This window comes from Notolabrus celidotus, chromosome 8, assembly GCF_009762535.1.
Source record: "Notolabrus celidotus isolate fNotCel1 chromosome 8, fNotCel1.pri, whole genome shotgun sequence".
Lineage (NCBI taxonomy): Eukaryota > Metazoa > Chordata > Actinopteri > Labriformes > Labridae > Notolabrus > Notolabrus celidotus.
The window spans coordinates 32,603,206-32,624,700 of record NC_048279.1 but is presented as its reverse complement, the minus strand read 5'-3'; the positions used below and the strand labels follow the sequence as shown (position 1 = coordinate 32,624,700).

The following is a 21,495-nucleotide window of genomic DNA, read 5'->3' as shown; positions in this document are numbered from 1 at the left end:
CCAAAATCCAGCCTGGGGAAAACAGGAAGTTGAGAGTTCACTGTGAGGGCATGCAAACTACTGTAAGTCAATAGGTGCATTACTTCAGGGGGGTCATTTGTCTTGATGAAACCTAAAGATGTGTGGTCATTTTTTACCGTCATAATAAAAAGGGACAGTAATGACTTGACGTGAGGTAAATGGCCTGCCATGACCCTCTTTGAAAATCTCTTTCAGATGCTAGAATCAGCAGCTGGACAACATGAAGGAGTCAAATGATTGTTCTTAGTAGTTCCATTAACAACGCAACCCCATTTTATCAGGGGTAATAACACAGAGTATTCATTATGTTTCCAAATGAGAAGGCCAGATTGGATCTTTTATAAAGCTGCTCATTTGTCTTACATCTCAAAACAGAGCCAAATGAGAAATCCTTGATTAAGAAATCCTTCTGTGTACACAAATGTATCTGTGTGTGGTCAGAGCTGTATGCACAAGAAGGCACACAATGAAATGTGATACTGTTAGAGCTGTGTGGAGTCCGCACTCATGTCCTTACGAGGGTCAGCTTCGTATCATCTTATTTATTAAAGCAAACATGGCAGGCTGATATGCATCACAGCTAATACCCCCCAACTGGTAATAAGAAAACCAAAATGTTTTTGGCAGCCATGCTTGTATGCTATGGCTTCGACACCTCTTGGAAACATTCAGAAGCAAATATTTTCCTTGGACCCTAAGCCATGTATGTGACTACATTACTGTGAGGGAGTCGCTGTGAGTGTGTGTGTGTGTGTGTGTCCCAACATGCTTTTTTCCAAGTCTGACATGAGTGATTCTGCGGTCAGACATAAAATGTTACTCCTACGTGTATAGTACCTGCAAAGCCGGATTTGCAGAGGCAGTTGAAGCCGCCGGGGAAGTTCTGGCACAGCGCTCCATTCTTGCATGGATTGGAAAGGCATTCATTGATATCCCTCTCACAGGCCATCCCGGTGAAACCCTCAGGACAGGTGCAGGAGAAGCCCCCCACCAGATTGTGGCAGGTGCCGCCATTGTGACAGGGCGATGGCTGGCACTCGTCTATGTCTGTCTCACACAGAGCTCCTGTGTATCCCGGCCTACAGCTACAGGCATAGGGCTGCAGGGGGTGGTTGGAAACAAGGATCACTGGGACACTTTCTTCTGTCTTCATATCAGGCCCGACACTGAGGCGCCGCTTGCAGCTGCCTCCATTCTGGCAAGGGTTACGGGTGCAAGGATCATGGTCCACCGCATCTATTTGCACCCCGCTCTGTCTATATAAAACGTCTTTGATACTCTGGAAGAATGTTGCCACGCCACTGGGGTTGACATATTGTCCATGGCCTCTTTTCACAGCTGCCATTAGGAAAGTCTGATTGTTGAGTTCGAATGCTCCATATAGCAGCACCCCGGTGCCTAGTCCTGCTAGCTGAGAGTTGGCAATACGTAAGAAACTGAGGTAGTGGTTGGTAAGGAAGCTCTTGACCCCCTGAGCCTGGAGTCTGATAAGTATGCTGTTGTCTACTGTCGCATTTGTGAAGCCCATGAAGAGGATCCTCGCTGTATTGCTGACTGAACCGTGGACGCCATCACTGCTGCGGATGGTTAGTTCAAAGGTTCCATCCGTTGAACGGGCTTTAGAGTTGAGGGAACAGGTTCCAGTTGGAATATTAAACAGCCCGGAGGATGGAGGAATAAGGGAGCAATGGAATCTGTCCTGGATGTCAGGGTCTTGGGGTTTGACATCTCCCAAAGAGCCTCCAGGAAACATGTTCCCAAAGTAGTGGACAAAGATTTCCATAGACCTGGACTCTGACGGATTGTCGTTTTGATCGTTAATTTTGACGTGGATTGTTCCGGTGGAGGACATTTGAGGCACACCAGAGTCTTTGATCACAACAGAGAGGTAGAAGTCACTAATCTGTTCTCTGTCAATCTCCCGACTGGTTGTCAGCACTCCAGCTGGACTCAGGGTGAAGTAGCTGTTTGCAGATCCAGAGCTGAGAAGGCTGAATAAGAACGGGCCTTGGTTGGGTGCTAAATCTGGATCAGACGCTGTTAGAGTTGTCACTGCAGTGCCAGCTCTCTGATTCTCCATAACCTCAGCATAGGCGGTTGTCAAAGTTGGACCGTTGTCGTTGATATCTTCCAAATTGACAATCACGGTGGTGCTTCCGGTGGCAGCAGGTGTGCCAGTATCCACAGCAAGAACTGTCAGGTTATACACTGGGGTCCTTTCTCTGTCTAGCTCTGCAGCCACAGACACTTGCCCGGTTTTTGGGTTGATAGTGAAAATATTTTTATCAGACTCAGGAGCAATGGTGTAAGAGAATCTGCTCCAGCTTGGGACAGAATCTGAGTCCTCAGCACTCACAAAGGTAACAAGACCACCAGGTGAAAGACCTTCACTGATTTGCACATCATACAGCTCTTGGGTAAAAACAGGAGGATCATTGGCATCAAGAATTGTAATGTTAACAAAGACCTCGTCAATATCTGCTCCACGGATACTTCCTGCGTTCTTTGCCAACACCTTTAATGAAATCTTTTCCTCTTTCTCACGGTCTAGAGTACCTGTGACATAAATCTGGCCCGTTGTCTTGTTGATGCCGAAGCCCTTCTTTCTGCTCTTCCCAAAAATGAGGTAGTAAACCACTCCATCATCTCCTTGGTCCCGATCACTGGCGAACACTTCCCCGACCACTGTGCCTTTTGGAGCAGCTTCAGAGATTTCAAAGTAGTACTGTTTGGAGACAAAGCGGGGTACGTATTCATTGGCTCCCTTAAGCTGAATGTTGACATTGGCGAAGCTGCAGCGCTCCTCGTCTGGGACATTGAAGGCCTTTACTGTTAAATGGTAGACCTGCTTAGCCTCGTAATCCAAGAAGCCCTGGGTGGTAATGGTACCCGAGTTCGGGTCAATAACAAAGAGGTCACTGTCTGAAGACTGTATCACATAAGCCATGACTGCGTTTGCTCCCGAGTCCCGGTCTGTGGCGTTCATTTTGACCACAGTGGTGCCACTGGGAACGTTCTCCTGCACAATGGGGAAATACTCCTCAGGTTCAAACACAGGAGGGTTGTCATTTACATCAGTCACGTGGACTGTGACAGAGACATAGCTTGTTTTGGAAATCCAACCCCCATCGGTTGCTGAAACTCTCAGCTCGTGTTGTTGTTTCTCTTCAGAGTCCAACGGCTGAGCGAGGGATAACACTCCAGTTTTAGCATTAAGTGAGAACAGACCCCTGTCATTGCCTGAAGTTATATTGTACGTGATAAGGCCGTTCATTTCTTTATCTTTGTCTCTGGCAGATACGGTTCTTATTGCCGTTCCTACAGCAAGGCTCTCAGGTACAGTGGCTGAGATTTGGCTTTGTGAGAACTCAGGCGTGTGGTGGTTTTCCTCCGTGACAGCGATTCTCACTGACGTCCGTACTGACAGAGGGGGGTTTCCTCTGTCAGTCGCTGTAGTGTCAATGAGGAACATTTTATTTGTATCTGATGTAAGGGAGGACGCTACAGTAATCCATCCACTTGTTTTGTCTAGTTTGAATTTACTAGAGCTGTTCCCTCCTGTTATTAAATACTCTACCTCTGAATTAAGGCCAAAGTCTTTCTTATCATGAGCTACAACCCTGATTAATTTGGTGCCAACTTTAACACTCTTAGTGACAGGAGTGAAGTAGCTAGGGGAATCAAACTCAGGGGGATTATCATTGCTGTCTACAATGTTTACTATTACTGTCGTTTCACTCATCAAAGGCTTGACAGCTCGGTCTGAGGCTGTGACGATGAAGCTGTGACGATTTATATTTATGCTACCAGTCGAATTCTGATATTTCAACTGCTGCTTCACGAATATCTCTCCAGAGCTGGCGTTTATTCTGAAATACTCGGACTGGGACCGAATGAAATAGAAGATTTTGCCGTTGAAACCCTCATCAGGATCTGTGGCGGACACCTGTGTGACCAGAGAGCCCACCTCAGTGAGCTCAGGGTAGTCCAGGTAGTAAGAGGGACGGCTAAATCTTGGAGCATTATCGTTAATATCTGTGATGAATATGGTGACATCTGTGCTCACAGTCCATCCAGAGTCATGGGCAGACACTTTGACAATGTAATGATCTGTGTCTTCTCTGTTAAGAGGCCTGCTGATCGTTATATCTCCTGTGTTTGGATTGATGCTGAATGGAAGGCTGGTGTCTGTGATGGAGTATTTGCTCACAGCATTTGAACCTGCATCCTCATCTGTGGTGGTGACTCTGGTGACAGTGTAACCAACCGGGGCGTTTTCAGCCACCGTAGCACTAAAGATCTTTGAAAACCTCGGAGCGTTGTCGTTCACATCCAGTACGTTGATTAACACTTTCACTGCCGTGCTTTTAGGAGGCAGCCCCCGGTCTGTGGCTTTGACTTTCAAAGAGTACTGAGCTGCCTTTTCACGGTCTAGTGGCCTGGTGGTTCGAATTTCACCGGTCCCTCTGTTTATGCTGAAGCTGTTCTCCTTGTTGCCGTCAATGATGGCGTATTCCAGCTGTCCATTCGGCCCGCTGTCCAGATCCACGGCAGACACCATTAGCACCCTCTGAGGTGAAAGGTTCTCGAGTATATCAGCGTGGAAAGGATCCTTATCAAACACTGGGTGATTATCATTCACGTCCAGAACTGTGACTTCAATTTTCTCATAAGAGGAATAAGGTGGGAAGCCTTGATCTCTGGCTTCAATCCAGAGAACATACTTCTGAATGTGTTCATAATCCAGTGGATGTCTGATCGACAGTTCTCCTGTTAGCTGATCGACGTGGAAAGCATTATCCAGGTTGCCGCTTGCAATGTAATATGACAACGGTCCACCTCTCATAGAAGACCCAGTCACTGTTGTAACGATGTGATTGGTTGGCTGGCTCTCAGGAAACGTGAATGCATGCTCCTTCAGTTTGATGACGGGGAAGTTTCCTCCGGTGACAAAGCGGACGGTCACTGTGGTCGTATCCGTTTTGGGGTTAGCTCCGCCGTCTTTTACCCGGACTGTGAGGGTGACTTCGGAGCTTCCAGTTAGCCTCTCGTTGGCAGTGATGGCTCCTCTGACTGGGTCGATCTTGAACTTTTCAGAGTTGCGTCCGATCAGGGCGTAGTGCAGCTGGGAATTGGAGCCGGAGTCCTCATCAGTGACAGTCACAGCGAAGACCAGAGACCCTGAAACAGAAATTAGCATGTTGAATTATTTTTGTTGAAATGTGCTGAGGATGCATAAACCTGCATATAAACATTCACATTTTTGGGTAGATACAGAAGATAAAAAAGTCTATATCACAGTTATCTTCTTTGTTTTTCTTCAATCAGTTTGGGACCAAAGCAGAAGATATTTCCACAAAGTAGACGCCTTGTTTGAAAAGGTTCCTTCAATGGGCAGCTCACAAATAAATTAACTTACTCAGTTTATAAAAAGGTACAAACACATTATTTTCCACGTGCACTGACCTGCTGTACTCGAGGCTGGTATATGGGTGACGTAGGGGTGGTGGTGGAAGCGAGGAGGGTTATCGTTGATGTCAGCCACCGTCACAGATACAGTGGCAGAGCTGGACATGCCCTCGGGCTGCCCTCCATCTGTTGCTACAACCAGCAGCTGGTAAAAGGCCCTTTCTTCTCGGTCCAGCAGGGAGCTGGTGATAATCTGTCCTGTAGCCGGGTTGATTGAGAACTGGCCGTGTCCTCCGCTCAGACTGTAGCTGCAGGGCAGATAGAGAAGGACGAGTGTCAGAGAAGGCTTGTTGAATTTGAGATAACAGATCAGAAATCTGCCTGGTCGGCTAAAGCTAGAACTTATGAGACTCATCACCAAACAAAATGTGGTAAACAGAGAGAGCTATCTATTCTGTATTAACTCATATGGACTTTACTTTTCTGTTTTGCCAACAGAAAGTCGAATTATAACCCAATAAGTTGTGAACCCAAAGTTAAAAGCTGTTTATAGTGAAGTAAAAGTTCCTTATACTGAATTTAAAAGTTTGTATTTTTCTTTAAATGCATATACTTGAATGTTTTTTTCACAGTTAAAGACTTGAATCACATTAAGTCCAACATCACTTCTACTCAGTGTACACAGAGCCACTTATTTTCAGTATGATGAGCACATCTCATGTTTCAGTGAGGTTAATGTGTTGTTACAGATGTTCCCAATGTAAACACTGGCTGTCAGGTGTTGTGTGAGTCATTCCCTGCAGACTGTATCTGCAAACTGTTAACTGCACTTCAAGTGAGGGTCCCACTCAGCACTGTGACCATGTGGTCTGTAGAGGGCACTGTTTCAAGCTTTCACAGAGCACATTAAATGGCAGAAATAAGCCTAACAATGGTCACTGCATTGTGCTGCTGTGACATCGAATCAGTGAGTCGACTGATTGAGGCATCCGTCTTCATCTTCTATCACACACAGCCTCTGTTTTCTGCCTCGCTGCCCACAGAGAGCCCCCGTGGATCAGGCTCCTGTTTCTGCTGAAGCTGGAGAACTCCACACTCCATTATTTCATTTATCTCACTCAGTTAAATTTACATAGCTGAGGCACAGGGCGGGTGTTTATACGGGGGAAATAAAGTTAAACAGATATGGAAAATAAATAATCTACAATGCAAAATAATAGCAACATAAATAACATCACATAACATAAATCTCTCCAGCACCGAGGGGCCACAGTCTTATATCATGTTTCACTCAGTATCTCACCAGTCTCCAGCAAGACTCAGACACAAATGTAAGCTGACACATACATGTACACACCAGTGCGTATTTTGAAAAGGCTTCAGAGAAAGCCTCCCCCTCCAGAGATGGGACAACAAATTACACAACAACGTGTTAAACACGGAGGACGCAGAGCTTGTTTGGACATCACCAGCGACACAAGCAGTCCATGGATACTTGTGGTGTGAACTTATTCCAGGTCAAATCCAGGGTTTGGGAAAAATCTGAATATAAAAAGGTAAAGGTAACTGGTTCTGGTCTCTATTAAGGACCTAAACCCCCCTGGGACCCCTGACGGGCACAACTCGTACTGTCATAGACAATTAACATCCTCATTACGGTGTTTTGGGAAACTGGAGCGCGCTGCAGTACCCCCCAATGTGCACCCAGTGGGGCTCTGAGGAAAAAGGAGGGGTCAGACTTGAGTCAGGGTCCAGCTTGAGAGAGACCGACCAGAAGTTCTTACAAGCTCCCCCACGGAAGAGGAGGTGAAGAAGGGGGGGTGGCTGTGAGTGTGAAAAAACTGTTGTCCAGCTTGAGAATGAAAGCACAAACAATGACTTTGGGTGTTCACTAAAACTCAACTCTCGGCTCCTAAACTGCTGTTAACAATTGCAACATCGCCCTGGAATTTCACAAAGCTGGTGATGAGGTAAAACGTTTCAGTGAAGGCGTGAGGAAAGCCAAGATCCAGTCCTGAACGGCCCTGAAAGGGTTTTTTTCACACCAGGGAATCAAAGCAGACTTAAACTGACCTGATTACTCAGAGCGGATACTGGAACTGTACTGACTGACTCTGATCTCCTGTGGATTGTAAGAAATGCTTTTATTCTCCTGCACACAAGTGATTGATTTGTCTGTATAAAGTATACACTGAAGTATATTTGCAGTGCAGTGAAATGCAGTGCAAGGACCTATTGTTTGATGCAAAGCTAATTAGACTATGTGTTAATCTGCAGCTTCTCACTGTGCATGGTTCCTTATTTGTTACATCAGTCCTTTGACTCTGTCACACTGTGAAACTGAATGCATTCACAGTTAAAGAGTTCAGTTTTTCACTATTTAATACATTTAGAAAAAAAAGGTTGTTGTTTTTGTTCTTTGAAATATCAAAATAACAAGATTAAAGTCTAAACTAGATGGAAGCAGCAGGGAGGCCACGCAGGTCATAAACCACAATGTTCCTGGTTCCAGCTGAGCAAGGAACATTTGTTCCACATTTCAATGCTGTAACTAACGATTAAAGTCATAGTATGAAAGAGTCAAACTGTCCCCCTGCACGAATATTTAAAGAAAAACCAATGAACTCAGTTAAAACAAGCAGAACCTCAGAGAATTCTTTTGGGGTAATTGTTAGTTACAAAAAGTTTAGTGCACTTCCTTGTCATAAAATAAACTTAAAGAGGGAGCACAAAGGCCGATGGTTACCTTATAACACCGTTGAGGCCCACATCTGCATCAGAGCTGTTCACCAACAGAACGTCTGTCCCCGTCGGAGCGTCCTCCATGATGGTGGTGTGGAAGGTGGAGGACGTGAAAACAGGGACGTTGTCGTTCACGTCGTTTACCAGAACTGTTACTGTCCCCGTCCCGCTCAGCGATGGAGAACCTGGAGACCGAAGACAACAAAGAAAAGGAGGATATGAGTGTCAACCGCAGTTTGAGCTTCCTTCAGTGAGCAAAGTAAAAAGAAGTGAAGGAGAAACCGTCTCAGCCGCCAAGACAGAAGCAGCCTATTACATTTTCCAGGGCTCCTAATTGTGCCACAGTGAGCTGGTGGAGGGGACACAGCAGCATTGTGTGTTACTTGACTTATTGTACATGACTTGTCATTTGCAGCAAAGTCCACACTGAACTAATTCATAGTCCAGTAACAGCTTAGCCATAATATTCCTGCTGCATTTTAAGCTGAGCAAATTTCTCTGGCCATCGTTTTGGGTTTCCATCAGTCTGCGTGCTGCCACATCAACACACACCGGTGCAGAACACATCAAAAGAGCTCAATGTCTCTGAAACCAAATCTTTCAGGCGTCCTTCCTGGGGTCTTGGACACTCGCAGATTTAATTTCCACAGCGAGGTGTCTATTTTAAGGTGCGCGCCACAGAGCGAGTTAGTCTGTGGAATTTGAGCGAGGAGAAGTGCTATTTTCAGCAAAAATCTGACCGTTTTTCTCTCAGAGCGGGTGACGAAACGGGGCTTGCTGCGCCCCCGGGGGGACAGATTTAAATCAATAGCAGATGAAAATGAGCCGCAATGCAGAAAAAACCTGAAGAGAAAAAACTATATCAGACATGTGCCTCGCTTGAGCCGGCCTTTGTAATTCTTCCTTAAATGGAGCGCTGAACCGACTGATCTCTCTTCCAAACAAACACATAAGTTACTGAAAGTCACAATAAGGGATTTGGGGACATCTTTAGAGGCTTGGATGTATTTTGAGATGCACATGATTTGCATATGCTTACACTGAGAGCACCTGAGAACTGAGAAATGCTGAGACCTGCAGCCACATGAGGGACTTCTCCCACCTCTAAGCATGCATTTTCTCCCTCCTGCAGCTCTCTTCAGGAATCTTTGTGCATGTGTCAACTATAATACAAGCAAATAGACACATACACAATCCTGAGCTTGTGTCTCCTGTGCCTGTGTACTCAGCTGTGGAAAACATCAGATGCTTGAACTTAATGCGTACCGTGGGGGCCTGGATTAATAAAAGATAATAAAAAACATTTGGACTGTGGCCACCAAAACTCTCTCTTAATGCGGAGCTGTGCAAAATCCAAACATACGAATCTGAGAAACCAGGGTGTTAAAGAGGCGGAGGGTCAGGGAAGAAAGCTTGAGGGACACTTCGGCTCTATTGCTGAGCCAGCGGGGGATTATCTTCTAAATATGATCAAATCAGGCCAACATGCTCATTATGTTTCAAGCCAATTCTTCTCATTTGAAAGTAAGATGATTTATCTTTTCCCTCAGCGGTCTCTGGAGATGAAGCAGCAGTGCTGCTGATGAAGCGACTCCTTTCAGTCACACTGTATTTACGGGGAAACAAGGAGCACACACAGCACTGAGAAGTCTCACTTTGAGACTTATCTACACTTACAGTCCAGGAACTACTCATGCAAGCTGTTTTTACCAGGCTAGTTCTTCACATGTTGTTTAGTCCACCACTTTGGTGCAAACAGAAATACTTAAAGTGACTATTTTGAGTCTGCCACTAAAGTTGGAATTTACGTGTGTTAGAATGATATCTGTATTTTCTAGATCAAAACACTGACAATCAGGATGACATCTACTACCATTGACGATAGACTTAACCAATCTGTTTCTGAAGCTCTGTTTTGAAGCCAGTCATCAGCGGTAGCCATATTGGAAATGTTGAACTCAACATAACTGCTGTGGAGTGAGTGTGACGTAAAGAGGCAGGCTTTGAGCCTCCTAGCCAACAGCTGCTCCCGCCTGCCAATCAAATCAGCTGTGCCTCTTGTAATGGAAAACTTGTAATCTTAATATCATAAAAACATGTTTATTTCTGCTGTAAAGGTCGGCTTTTTTGAATTGGTGTGTATGTGGATTCCGGTACTTCTGGAGCCAGCCTCAAGTGGATCCTCGATGAACTGCAGTTTTTAGCACTTCAGCATTGGACTCATAATTTTAGACCGGAGGTTGCTGCTTGGTTAATCCACCTAAAAGACGACCTAGAGTCCCTCTGGACAGTTTTATTTCATCATATGTCATCATATGTGTCGTCATCAATAACATAGAAGAATGCATGAAAATACAAAGTAACATTGATAATTGGTATGGACTGTTTTCTGATATGATGTGAACGGAAATGATGCAATGACAAAATCTAATTGTTAAAGTCAGAGCAGGATGAATCTGAAAGTGAAGAAGGTTGAGCCGGATTTTAATCCAGAACACACAAGTTCAGGCAGAGAGGGAATTGTAAAAAAATGTAAACAAGTTTATTTCTGCTGTAAAGATTTGTGTGTATGTGGTTTCTGGTACTTCCGGAGCCAGCCTCAAGTGGACACTCGATGAACTGCAGTTTTTAACACTTCTGCATTTGCTTCAATTCTCACGCCCGGAGGTTACCGCTTGCTACTGACTTGTAGTCTTGACAAAGATGAACCATTTAGTCAACAAAATGCATACATCCCTTCTCTAGAATGAACTGATATCAGGAAGTTTTATATAAGTCAATCCTGGGCAACACACCTCCCTATCTGTTCTCTCTTCTTCACGTCGCCCATGTTTCATATTGCACTAGGTCCAGCGAATACATCAAGTTCATCATCCACAGTACTTCTACTGTTTTCGGCTGTAACTCCTTTCATTCTGCAGAAACTAACAACTGGAATAACTTACAAAACACCCTCAAACTTTCAACTTCGACTCCACTCACAACCTTCAAGCTTAAACTTCAACAGATTGTAGTTAACTGTTGAAGTCAAGTTACTTTTGGACTTTACTTACATGCACACTTTTGTTCTATTTTATGTTTACATGTCTTTACATGTCATGGGGCGGCAGTAGCTCAGTCCATAGGGACTTGGCTTGGGAACCGAAGGGTCGCTGGTTCGAGTCCCAGTTTGTACGAAGCTTGGCAAGTGGACTGGTGGCTGGAGAGGTGCTGGTTCACTTGCCTGGGCACTGCCGAGGTGCCCTTGAGCAAGGCACCGAACCCCCAACTGCTCGGGGTGCGCTGGTTGACGGCAGTATCCTCACTCTGACATCTCTCCCTAAGCATGTTCACTGCATGTGTGTGCATTTGTATGTATATACCAAAAAAACTGTATGTGTAGCATGTCCAAAATAGCATGAGTGAAAAAATTGAATTTCCCCCCTGGGGATCAATAAAGTACCTTTCTTTCTTCTTCTTCTCTATTTGTGTGTATGTGTTCCTGTTGGTGCCTCTTGGTCAGGTCATGAGAACTGGTTCTCAAACATTTTTTAACTGGTAAAATAAATTAAAAAGTGTAAGAAGGCCAAAAGTGAGTATGAGAAGTATTGATGCAAGATAATTATTACCATTTGTGGGGTAAGGATATGTTTAGAGGGGCTTAAAGGTGTAGAAACCCATGCTTTTAGTCTATACCAGGAGGAGAGGACGCAGGATTTGACAGAGTGTCACTGAGAGAGCAAATATATTTCCCCTACAAGCACCGCAGCTGCTGTTGAATTGCCGCCACCAAACTGTGACCTCCCTGTGGGCAGAGAAATGTCCTTACAAAGATCAACAAAATTTGAAAATGATTGCGGGGTATGGAGACCACCGCAGCTTCTTTCAGGAGGGCAGGGGATTCCTCACAAAATGAGATTTGAGATGGTTTACTGTAACATCACTTCACTGCCTGGCGCTACGATAATAAACAGACATCTGACCTGAAGCATGTCATGCGTCCAGATTTCCTGGTCAGAACAGAAGTGGCTAACATTCAGAGTAAACAGAGCTGAATTCCACAAGGAAAATAAATGATACACGGAGAGGTAACAGTAAACAGCTTTTTATCCCAGAGAGGCCCAGCAAGCATACAACACCAATCTTTACTGACTCATTACCAAAATGAGTCATGTCCTCGAAGACTGCGCTGATGTTTACAACCAAATATAGGCAGTGTTGAAGTTTGAGGTGAATATGTATTTCCACCTTTACAAATATTTGTCATGGAGAACTCTGTCTCTAAACAAAATCATCAGAAATCAGTGGCCATTTATGCAGGAGACAGCCGACGACAAATTTGGTGGCGAACGCTAAGACCTAACAGCAGCAGGAACACAATCCAAGTGGAAAAATGTAAATTGTGGTGCGCAGTGTATGTAGCTTGTAGCCTATACTGTGTCATCACAGGGTTATTAGGTAATCAAAAGCAGCATAACACTTGGCTGAGCGCCCAAACAAATGCAGACCGTGGGATTACTCAATCAACATCATACTTGATTTGCGGCTTTCTAATCCGCCTGTGCCCGAGCCCAGTTGGTGTCGCACGCTGACGTGAGTCATCATTCGGGGGGGGGGGGGGTTGTCATGGCAACAGATAAGTGTAACGCCATATGCAATCCTCTTAATTGTGGAGCGGTCCAAGTCAGCCAGGTGTCTGTATCACGTTAAGCTGCCGCGGTTGCCAGGTTAAAGCATGTTAGACAGTCAACAACTCTGCTAAGACTTTTGTTTATCAAAGAAGTTCTGTGCAGGCTGATAAGTGGCTCTGGGAGGTAAGTGGCTTTGCTTACAAATGCCTTTGGCTCGTTCCAAGAGACAGAGTCAATGAAAAAATATTTAGTTTTGGAAATCAGGCCAGCTGCTCTATTTCTCTCATGCTCGAACTGCCTTCTGCTGCACGGTTAGAGCTGCAGCACGGACGCATTGTTTCCCCAGTAAGAGCGGAAGCGGGACAAGCTACAAGGCTAGCCCCCCCTGTGTGTGTATGTGTGTACATGTGTGTGTGTGGTATTGCCCTGCTTTCCAGGCGTTTCACTAGTGCACAGGATGTGATGTCACAACCTGTTTACAGCTACAGGAGAACCAAAAAGCACCTCTGCCACCACTTGTGTGACCTTTGACCTGCATTGCCTTCATTGTTGTCACCATCAGGGAGGTGCAGGACACTGCTCCCTGGCTAATCCTCTGTAAGCACACAGCAAAGACAACCACCCCCCCATGGTGGAGACCTCAAAGCACTTCCAAGCCCCCCCCTGATGCAGCTGAACCTGTGCTGACCCTGCCTTCCCAGACAGACGTGGGTTTTAAACGAAGCATTTCTCACATCTCTTTTGGTGGATGACTTCCCTCAGCATCACGCGTCTCTGTTCAAACTTCAGGACGTGCCTTCTTTTGCCTCCTGGGGCTCACTGATATCACATAACCCCTGGCAGCTGTTTCCCCCCCAAACCTGCTGTCCGATGTGTTAATAGTTCAGATCTATCTTGTTACATCGCCCGGGCTGACAGATTTAGTCATCAAGGAACACTATATCTTAGCAGGTATGTAAATGTATGTAAATGACAGTTGTTTCAAATAGCAAAGATAAGGGTGAGACATTTTTAAGATTCATAAGACGGCTGCTGCAGAGCAACGGGGTCAGCATCACAGCTGAGAACGGCGTCTACTTCCCATTCTTAATTCCTCTACGATACCAAAACTACAAGGAAAGAAAACCAAGAGCATTTCTTTGTAAAAAAAAAATAACCTCCATCCTCTTCTTCTATTTTTTTCTGGAGGGAGTGACTCAACAGCGAAGGAATGCTCTCCAAGAGTGCTGAGAAATGCCAGCATCTCCTCCAAACAGTCTTTGCTGGATTCTGGCAAAGCGCAGGGAAGAGTGTCAGGGTCAATGATTTAGACGACTGCAGCCTCATGCTCAAGCCGAGGAGTAGGGGTGGGGGGGGCATGGCGAGGAAATATTCCTAAATCTGGCATCACTCAATCTGGCCCCGGACTATATGACGAATGACATCATTGTGCCATGGAAAGAGAGCTGGTGGAAATTTGTAGCGGGAAGTCAGCTGCCTACCGTTTGCTGCCATGCACTGTGGTTAGAAAAGTATTTTTTCCATTGGTAAATCCAGTCCCCAGACCCTTTATTCTTTTTCTTGCTACAGCGGTTTTGTAGATCTTAAACTTTTTTTATAAAGCAGCACACAGCCAGAGCATGTTTAATTAGCATGTTTCATAGGCTGACATCTGAAAGTACTGGACTAATGTTTGGAGTAGGGATGTTCTGAAGTGACTAATTTAAATAATCGTTAAACGGAAATTAAAATTGGGACTAGTGGAGTGGTCTTAAGATGAAAAACTCAGAAAAGAGTAAAAACTGAGCACATAAACATGAATCACTGTCTGCGGGTGAGCAGAGGTTAGCAGAGCTAGCACCACCAGAAGTCCTTGCAGATTAATGGCTATGCTGTGCTGGTTACACATTGCTCTTTACAGTGGTTATGAGCCAGTTTAACCAGACACAGCTCACACACAACTGTATCTCCATTTTCTAGATCAAAACAGTGACAAGCCACACCACGCTACCAGATGCATCTGTCATCTGTGCGTGTTTACATCCAGGTAGTAGAGTATTATGGCATTATAGCAAGAAAGTTACAAGCAAGACTAGTGGCAGGTTGCTGCACTACAGCTTAGACAACATACATTGACATTCATTAAGGTTAGGAAAGGTATATCTAAAATGTAAAAACCTGTTTCAATTCAACATTATCTATCTATGAAGGCTCCTGTGAGAAGCTGCTTTAAAAATTCCCATGTCCCTTAACCTTTTTTTATAACCCACAGGCACATCAGCAAACTTATGTTGTGTTTTTTCCTATAAAACTGGACTATAGGGGTGGCAGTCGCCCCATGTACCCTGTGTGCAGAGGACATGGTCTTGAAAACAGGAGGACCTGGATCGATCCTTTTTTACCTGTCCCCTGTCCTGTCTCTCTGAAAGAAGACACGAAAGCCAAAAAATACATTTTAAAAAGAGATTAAAAAATTGCGCACCCATGAAGCGGTTGGCCCGGGTTCGATTGCAGCCTGCGGCCCCTTTCCTGCATGTCACTCCCCTACTCTCTCCCTGTTTCCAGCACTATCCACTGTCCTCCCCACTCTAATAAAAAGGTGCAAAAAGCCCCAATAATATTTAAAAAATTTAATAAAATGAATGCACACGTTTTCAAGACACTAGAGAGCTGAGCTGACTTGTGCAGAAACTGAAGCATCTAAGGAATGGGATCTCCAGAAGACTATGTAAGGCGACCCTGTCCAGTTCTACAGAAAGAAACAATCGTTGCTGCATTCAAAACAGATCAAAAGCAGGCAATGCCAATTAATCTGAACTAGATCCTTGTTTTCTATCCCCAAAAGTAGATCACAGATCCTTTTTCAGTGGGTCGTGGATGTGTGCCTGAAATAAGTTGTGGTAAAAAGTCTTGGCTGCACCTTTATTTTGAAGGACATCCTCTCTGAAGCAATGCACATGTGGTATCAGGGTAAAGTTAGTCACACTCCAACACAGAGGGTGGCATTGATGCCTCTTATTGCCATTTATCGTCACCCACCGTTTAACAGCAAACCCAAGACAGAACTAGATAATGGAAAAAGTGCCAGCTCTACTCATGCTGTCAGACTCAATGCAACCAATCAAGTAAATGTGCATTCACCAGCACGCACTTCACTGGAGAGATCACTGCACGCGAAACAAAAACACATCAAGGTTACTGCCTGTGCATGTTTGACAGACTTTGACGAAGCAGCATGTTTACATCCACTTCCACGTATTTACCTTCAAAACGTCTCATTTAAAGATCAACTTGTTGGCCGGATTTGGCAATCAAGGCACTACCTCATCTCCGTCTGAAGTTTCGACTGTGGACATAATCTTATTCCAAGGGTTAATCTTCGGTCACTCAGGAAAGCAAACCACTATGACCTGACGTAACTCCCGGTGATTTCAACCTCACATCACTCAAATTAATCTCACGCTGAGAACGTATCAACATCATCCCGGGGAAATCAAGATAAACTGTTACTGCAATTTTACTGTGGCTAGGAAATTGTTTCAGAAGAACATGCCACTCAGAGCGTATAGGTCACAGGACTCTCTCTCTCTCTCTCTCTGTATCTGTGTGCATGTGTGTGTGTGTGTGTATGTATCTGATTCAATTTGGTTATTATTGCACAAGAGGAATTGGGGTTTGGATCCAGAGAAGCATGCTCCCTCAATCAGTAAAGAAAATAGTGGACATTGTGGTAATGTGTTTCCATGAGGTGGTTTTGCTCTAGAGAGCTGCACTGGAGCCGCTGATCTATGAGGTGACTATCATAAAGGATCAGTCTGAACTAAGACCTGCTGATAACCCTGTCTCAAAGACTCCCAGACTCAGGGTATTCTCCGAGGGATCACATCAGACTGATGGGATTCAGATAACTGTTTTCATCTTCAGAGCGGTCATTACAATAAAGGATGAATCAGAGAGTGGCTGGCGTCAGATCACCTCATCTCATGCGAAGCAACCGAATCTGTCGGGGAGCTCAAAGCGCTCAGGTCACATGAGGATTCCTCCCTTGCTTTAATTGAATCTAGAAACCGCCATTACCATTTAATTAAACGCAGCACATTCCTCCTCAGATCTGGGAATGACACAGTTGGGGCAGTGACAAGCAAAACAGAGCTGTGTGTTTGATATTTCAAAATAATCCCAGAGAATTTAAAGTGCTTGTTAAACTGGCGACGGGAAAGACATTCAACTCTGTCTGCTAATATTTTATGACTAAATCTAAGCTTAGATCTTTGTCACGGTGTCGGATCACGTTTGGAGAAAATGAAGAGAACCCAGAATAACCCCTGAGGAAGTGGCGTCCAAAATAACAAGCTTTCAGGACCCTGATGCTAAAGCAGACCTGCTGACCATCTGTTGCCTCTTCCTCCGTACTACAGACAGTTTTCTGTGTAAGCCTCTCAACCCAGAAAGTATTGTCTAGCATAAACATATGGCAGGGTCTAAGCACCTTATTAGTGTACATTACCAGCAGACAAATCACATTAACCTTCTCGAAGGTGCCGCGGCCATACTTCCTGAACTGGAGGGGGGGGGGGGACAAATACATGTGCTAATGACGATTAAGCTATCTGTTGTTTGATGGTTGCAGCTGCTATGAGGGTGCACACTGCTGGGACAACCAAGCAGGGGGGGTCGGTTTGAAGCAACAGCAGCACCCTCCTCCTGGGAAAGGCTGCGAGTTGCCCTGAGTTTCACAGACTAAGCTGCGCTAAGAAGCTGGTTTGAGTGTCTCTGCTGGCACAAGAGATAATCTCTTCCTTCTATATATCCACTGATGGTTTATTGATAAACAGGCAGACAAAAGGCAGAGCTGGGATGTCCAAACAAGCAGGGTTCATTAAAGAGTGAAGTTCAGGACAGGTTGACTTCGGAAAGACGGATGAATGCGTGAATTTATGAGGCAGCCCATATGTAGCCTGAAGCTTAGGGCTAAATGGTTAATTACGCTTTATGGACTGTGGTTAGATTGTACTCTTAAGGGGACAGCGTAAATAAAACACATCATTACTCAGAGAGGGGAGAGAGAGAACTGGACGCCATCAAGGCAAAATTGACATTTTTCTGCCTCTGAGAACCTGTTGCTTTGCGACAAAGCTTCTTTTAATGCGACCCCGTCCAGCACCCATGAATGGTCTCGGAGGAGCCGAGTGCAAGGAGCAGGCTGTCCCAGCGCACAGTTTGCCAAACATAACAGAGTAAACACAGGTTTTCTCACAGTTAACAAGCGGGAGAGTGAAAGAGATATCTCAGCAGAGCACTCGCGGCCTGAATGAGGGGAAAGAATATTCCTAATAACACGGAGAATCTCACAGGCATTTGTCAAATTAAACCTCAAATGTTATACAGCTTGCAGGTTATTTATGGAGTGCCGGGGCTGAATGCTTTTGCATAATTTTTCCCCCATATGTTAGGGATAGGGGTTTGGCGGTTTGCATGCAGGCAGGAAAGCGTATCGACAGAAACTAAGTGCTGCTTTTTCTCAAATTTTAGGGCCTGTGCTGAAATTTAATAAAGTGATTTGCCTTTTGTGTTTTTATTACAATGGTGCTTTTATTTGCTGTTTTTGTTGAATATTTGGAAATCTCTATTTAGCTTGTGTGCATGTGTGGAGCATTTAGAGACTGTTTTCCATTTTATGGTGTCACAGCAGCACCGACAGATCATAACCAGAGCTGAGGGTGGAAAACACACTTTGGCAGTAATAGCTATCTAGTTACATACATCTATAATGTTCATGCATGGGATGAATACATGTGAAATATGACTGTTCAGAAGTGAGAGAGTGCAAACTTTAACACACATGCATGACAGACTGCTAAGTATTTCAACAGAGGAGTTATAACCATGAGCAGCTACGGTCGGTTAGCATCTGAGAAAAACTTGAGCTAGCGGAGTCCCAAGAGGAGCAGAGAATAACTATCCTTTAACTCAGTGATTGGCTTTGTGTTTTTATTACCATTGTGCTTTTATTTGCTGAAATGTTTGGAGATCTCTGTGCAGCGGAGCATGTGTGGACCACTGAGAGACTGTTTCTGGTTTTATACTGTCACAGCAGCAACAACAGACTTTAGTTAAAACTAAAGGCAGGGTAACTTTAAAATAATAACGCTCTGCATTGCTCTTATATGGAGAAGCTCAGACCCTCCTACTATTTCTATGTGGATTGAAGAACTTTCCTCTTACATGGCTTCAGAGAAAATTATGGTCCATCTGATTTTTTAGTTAACCCCTACTTTGCATTATGGCCCTTGTCTTGGGGTTGGAGGGACTGGTCATCAGGGTTTTTGTTTGTTTGTCTATTTGTACTTCCTTAATGCATTTTCATCTATTTTTCTCTTTCTTCTCAGGGTTATCATTTCATTGTTGTATGTGCAAAATACTTCTGACTTCACTTCTTTTTTGTTCTACGTTATCCTTTTAGTTATCTATTTCTTTCCTTTTCAGTTGCTACATGTACAAAACTAGGACCTTGGGGTCCAAATCAAAAATAAACTGGACTGGTCCACCAACACTGATGCCATCTGCAGGAAAGGACAGAGCAGACTGTTCTTCCTGAGGAGACTCAGGTCCTTCAGTGTCTGCAGCAGGCTTCTGTAGACCTTCTACCAGTCTCTGCTCTCTTCTTTGCTGTGGCCTGCTGGGTTGGAGGCATCAAGACAGGTGAGGCCAGGAAGCTCAATAAGCTGGTAAAGAAGGCCCGCTCTGTGGTTGGTCTAGAACTGGACAGTCTGGAGTCAGTGGCTTGAGAGGAGGTTGATGGACAAACTGCGAGCCATCCTGGGAATCACCCTCTCCATGATGAGCTGTGGCTGATGGGGAGCTCGCTCTGTCGACGCATCGTCCCACCACGGTGCAAGACTGAACGCTTCAGGCGCTCCTTTGTGCCCACCGCCATCAGGCTGTTAAACAGTAATGGAGGCCACAGACTGCACCACGCTGACCACCGGGGGATCAATAAAGTAACATCCTATCTTATCTTATCTTAGTTTAGTGTGCTTGTCTGTTTGTTACTCTGTCATAATTGTAAAAAAAATCTATAAAGATATTGTCCCAAAAACCCCAACTCGAATAACACTCAAATTTTTGTGCACCAGCTGTAGAATTTTTAAATATGACTTTGGAGTACGTGCAAACATTTAAACACATGCATTAAAAACCATGAAGCTATGAACATTAACAGCTACAATCAGTTAGGACATGATTCAAAGTCGTGCTCAGTAACTATCATGTAATAAAGTGGGTTAGCTTTTTCTGTTGAAATTGAGTTTTTTATGAGCTGTTGCATTGATTATTTGGAAATCTGTGTGTAGCAGTGCATGTGTGCACCATTTAGAGACTGTTTCACTTTTAATGTGTCACAGCAGCACCAGCAGATCATTACCACAGCAAAAAGTTGGAAACACACCCTGGCAAAGTGACTTTGTAATAACACACCTCTATAATGCTCTGTATGAATTTAAAATATGACTTAGTAGAAGTGTTAAGGAGTCACATCACAAGCTGCAGTGAAGCTGTGGACATAAACAGGTAGTTATGGTAGTGTGTGAGGATGTTTTGGTGCTAACCAGGGTTCTCAGAGAACTAAACGTCATTTTAAACTCAGATGATGCCAGCCTAAAGCACTAATCTTCTCACCCACACCATCGTTTTTAAAAAACCTCATTACCTAGCAAAGCTATTTACACAAACATTCAGATCCAGCAATTGTTAAAGTGGAGCAGGCGGGGAGTGGAAAAGGGGAAAACAAGCAATAGGAAAAAACTCCATGAGACCGCATTGTTACTGCAAACTTTTTTAAGAGCTGATCCAGAATGTTACTGCTCTGTTAAAGTTCATTTGAGGAACCTGATATTTTATTTGGCTAAGTCTTGTGTTGCCACTAGACTGCAGACTGGCTGAAACCTTCAGAAATGGACCCCATTAAAGATTTACTGAGGAAAGTGTCAGGCAGTGATGGAGCAATGCCCATGTCAGGTTTGAACACCACCTTATCAGTGTTTGTCAGGACTTCTGTGCCTTTTATTTCTGCTTTTCTTTTATGCCAAGGACGGAGAGATATTTGCTAAAGTTACATTTCCTGTTTTTCATTCTAATTCAGGAACCTCCTGGAGACTGAGGACTGACAGGTCCTTATTCAACTAATCAAGTCCGGGGAAGAAAAACTCAAGAAGACTTTATACACCAGATTCATGGGAGCCATTTTAAGAGAATAAAAGATCCTGCTCTTAAATGGACATGGTCATTAAAATTCTTTATCTGCTAAGCGGTCGTTTAGTCCCCCCAAATCTTCCCCTCACCCACCAGCCAAAAGGCCATATACAAACAGTGGCACTATGGAGGGATGTGCTGGAGGCATGTGAAAGACGTGGGATTTCTATGTGGTCTGTATCTGCCATAATAGGCATGGGCCGAGGGATTTACTGTGCCTTCCCTTTAATAAATGTGACCAAACACGGTGCATGTCAATGTGCCTGGAGGAAGCTCCCACCACCACACGCAGACTCACAAACACAAACAAACACAGAGACAAGCAGGGTGATGCACAAACACAAATGCAGGACAACTCGCACTAAAATAAATGTGTAAACTTAAAAAAAAAGCTGAAAAACAAACAAAAAAATACAAACACAAGCATGCATACACACAACCTTACACCAAGTACTTTAAATATGGGACAAAATCCTTAATATCC

At 44.4% G+C, this 21,495-nt stretch overlaps 1 protein-coding gene across 1 annotated transcript in view; it reads right to left on the bottom strand.

Moving 5' to 3' along the window:
* Positions 1 to 21,495, bottom strand: part of LOC117816829 (protocadherin Fat 4) — a 130,974-nt gene that overhangs the window by 19,020 nt on the left and 90,459 nt on the right. The window contains exons 7-9 of the mRNA XM_034689197.1: positions 8,177 to 8,357; positions 5,488 to 5,738; positions 859 to 5,202 (exon numbers count right to left, since the gene is read on the bottom strand). Of these exons, the coding sequence (XP_034545088.1) occupies positions 859 to 5,202; positions 5,488 to 5,738; positions 8,177 to 8,357 (4,776 nt within the window). The remainder of the gene's footprint in view (positions 1 to 858; positions 5,203 to 5,487; positions 5,739 to 8,176; positions 8,358 to 21,495) is intronic.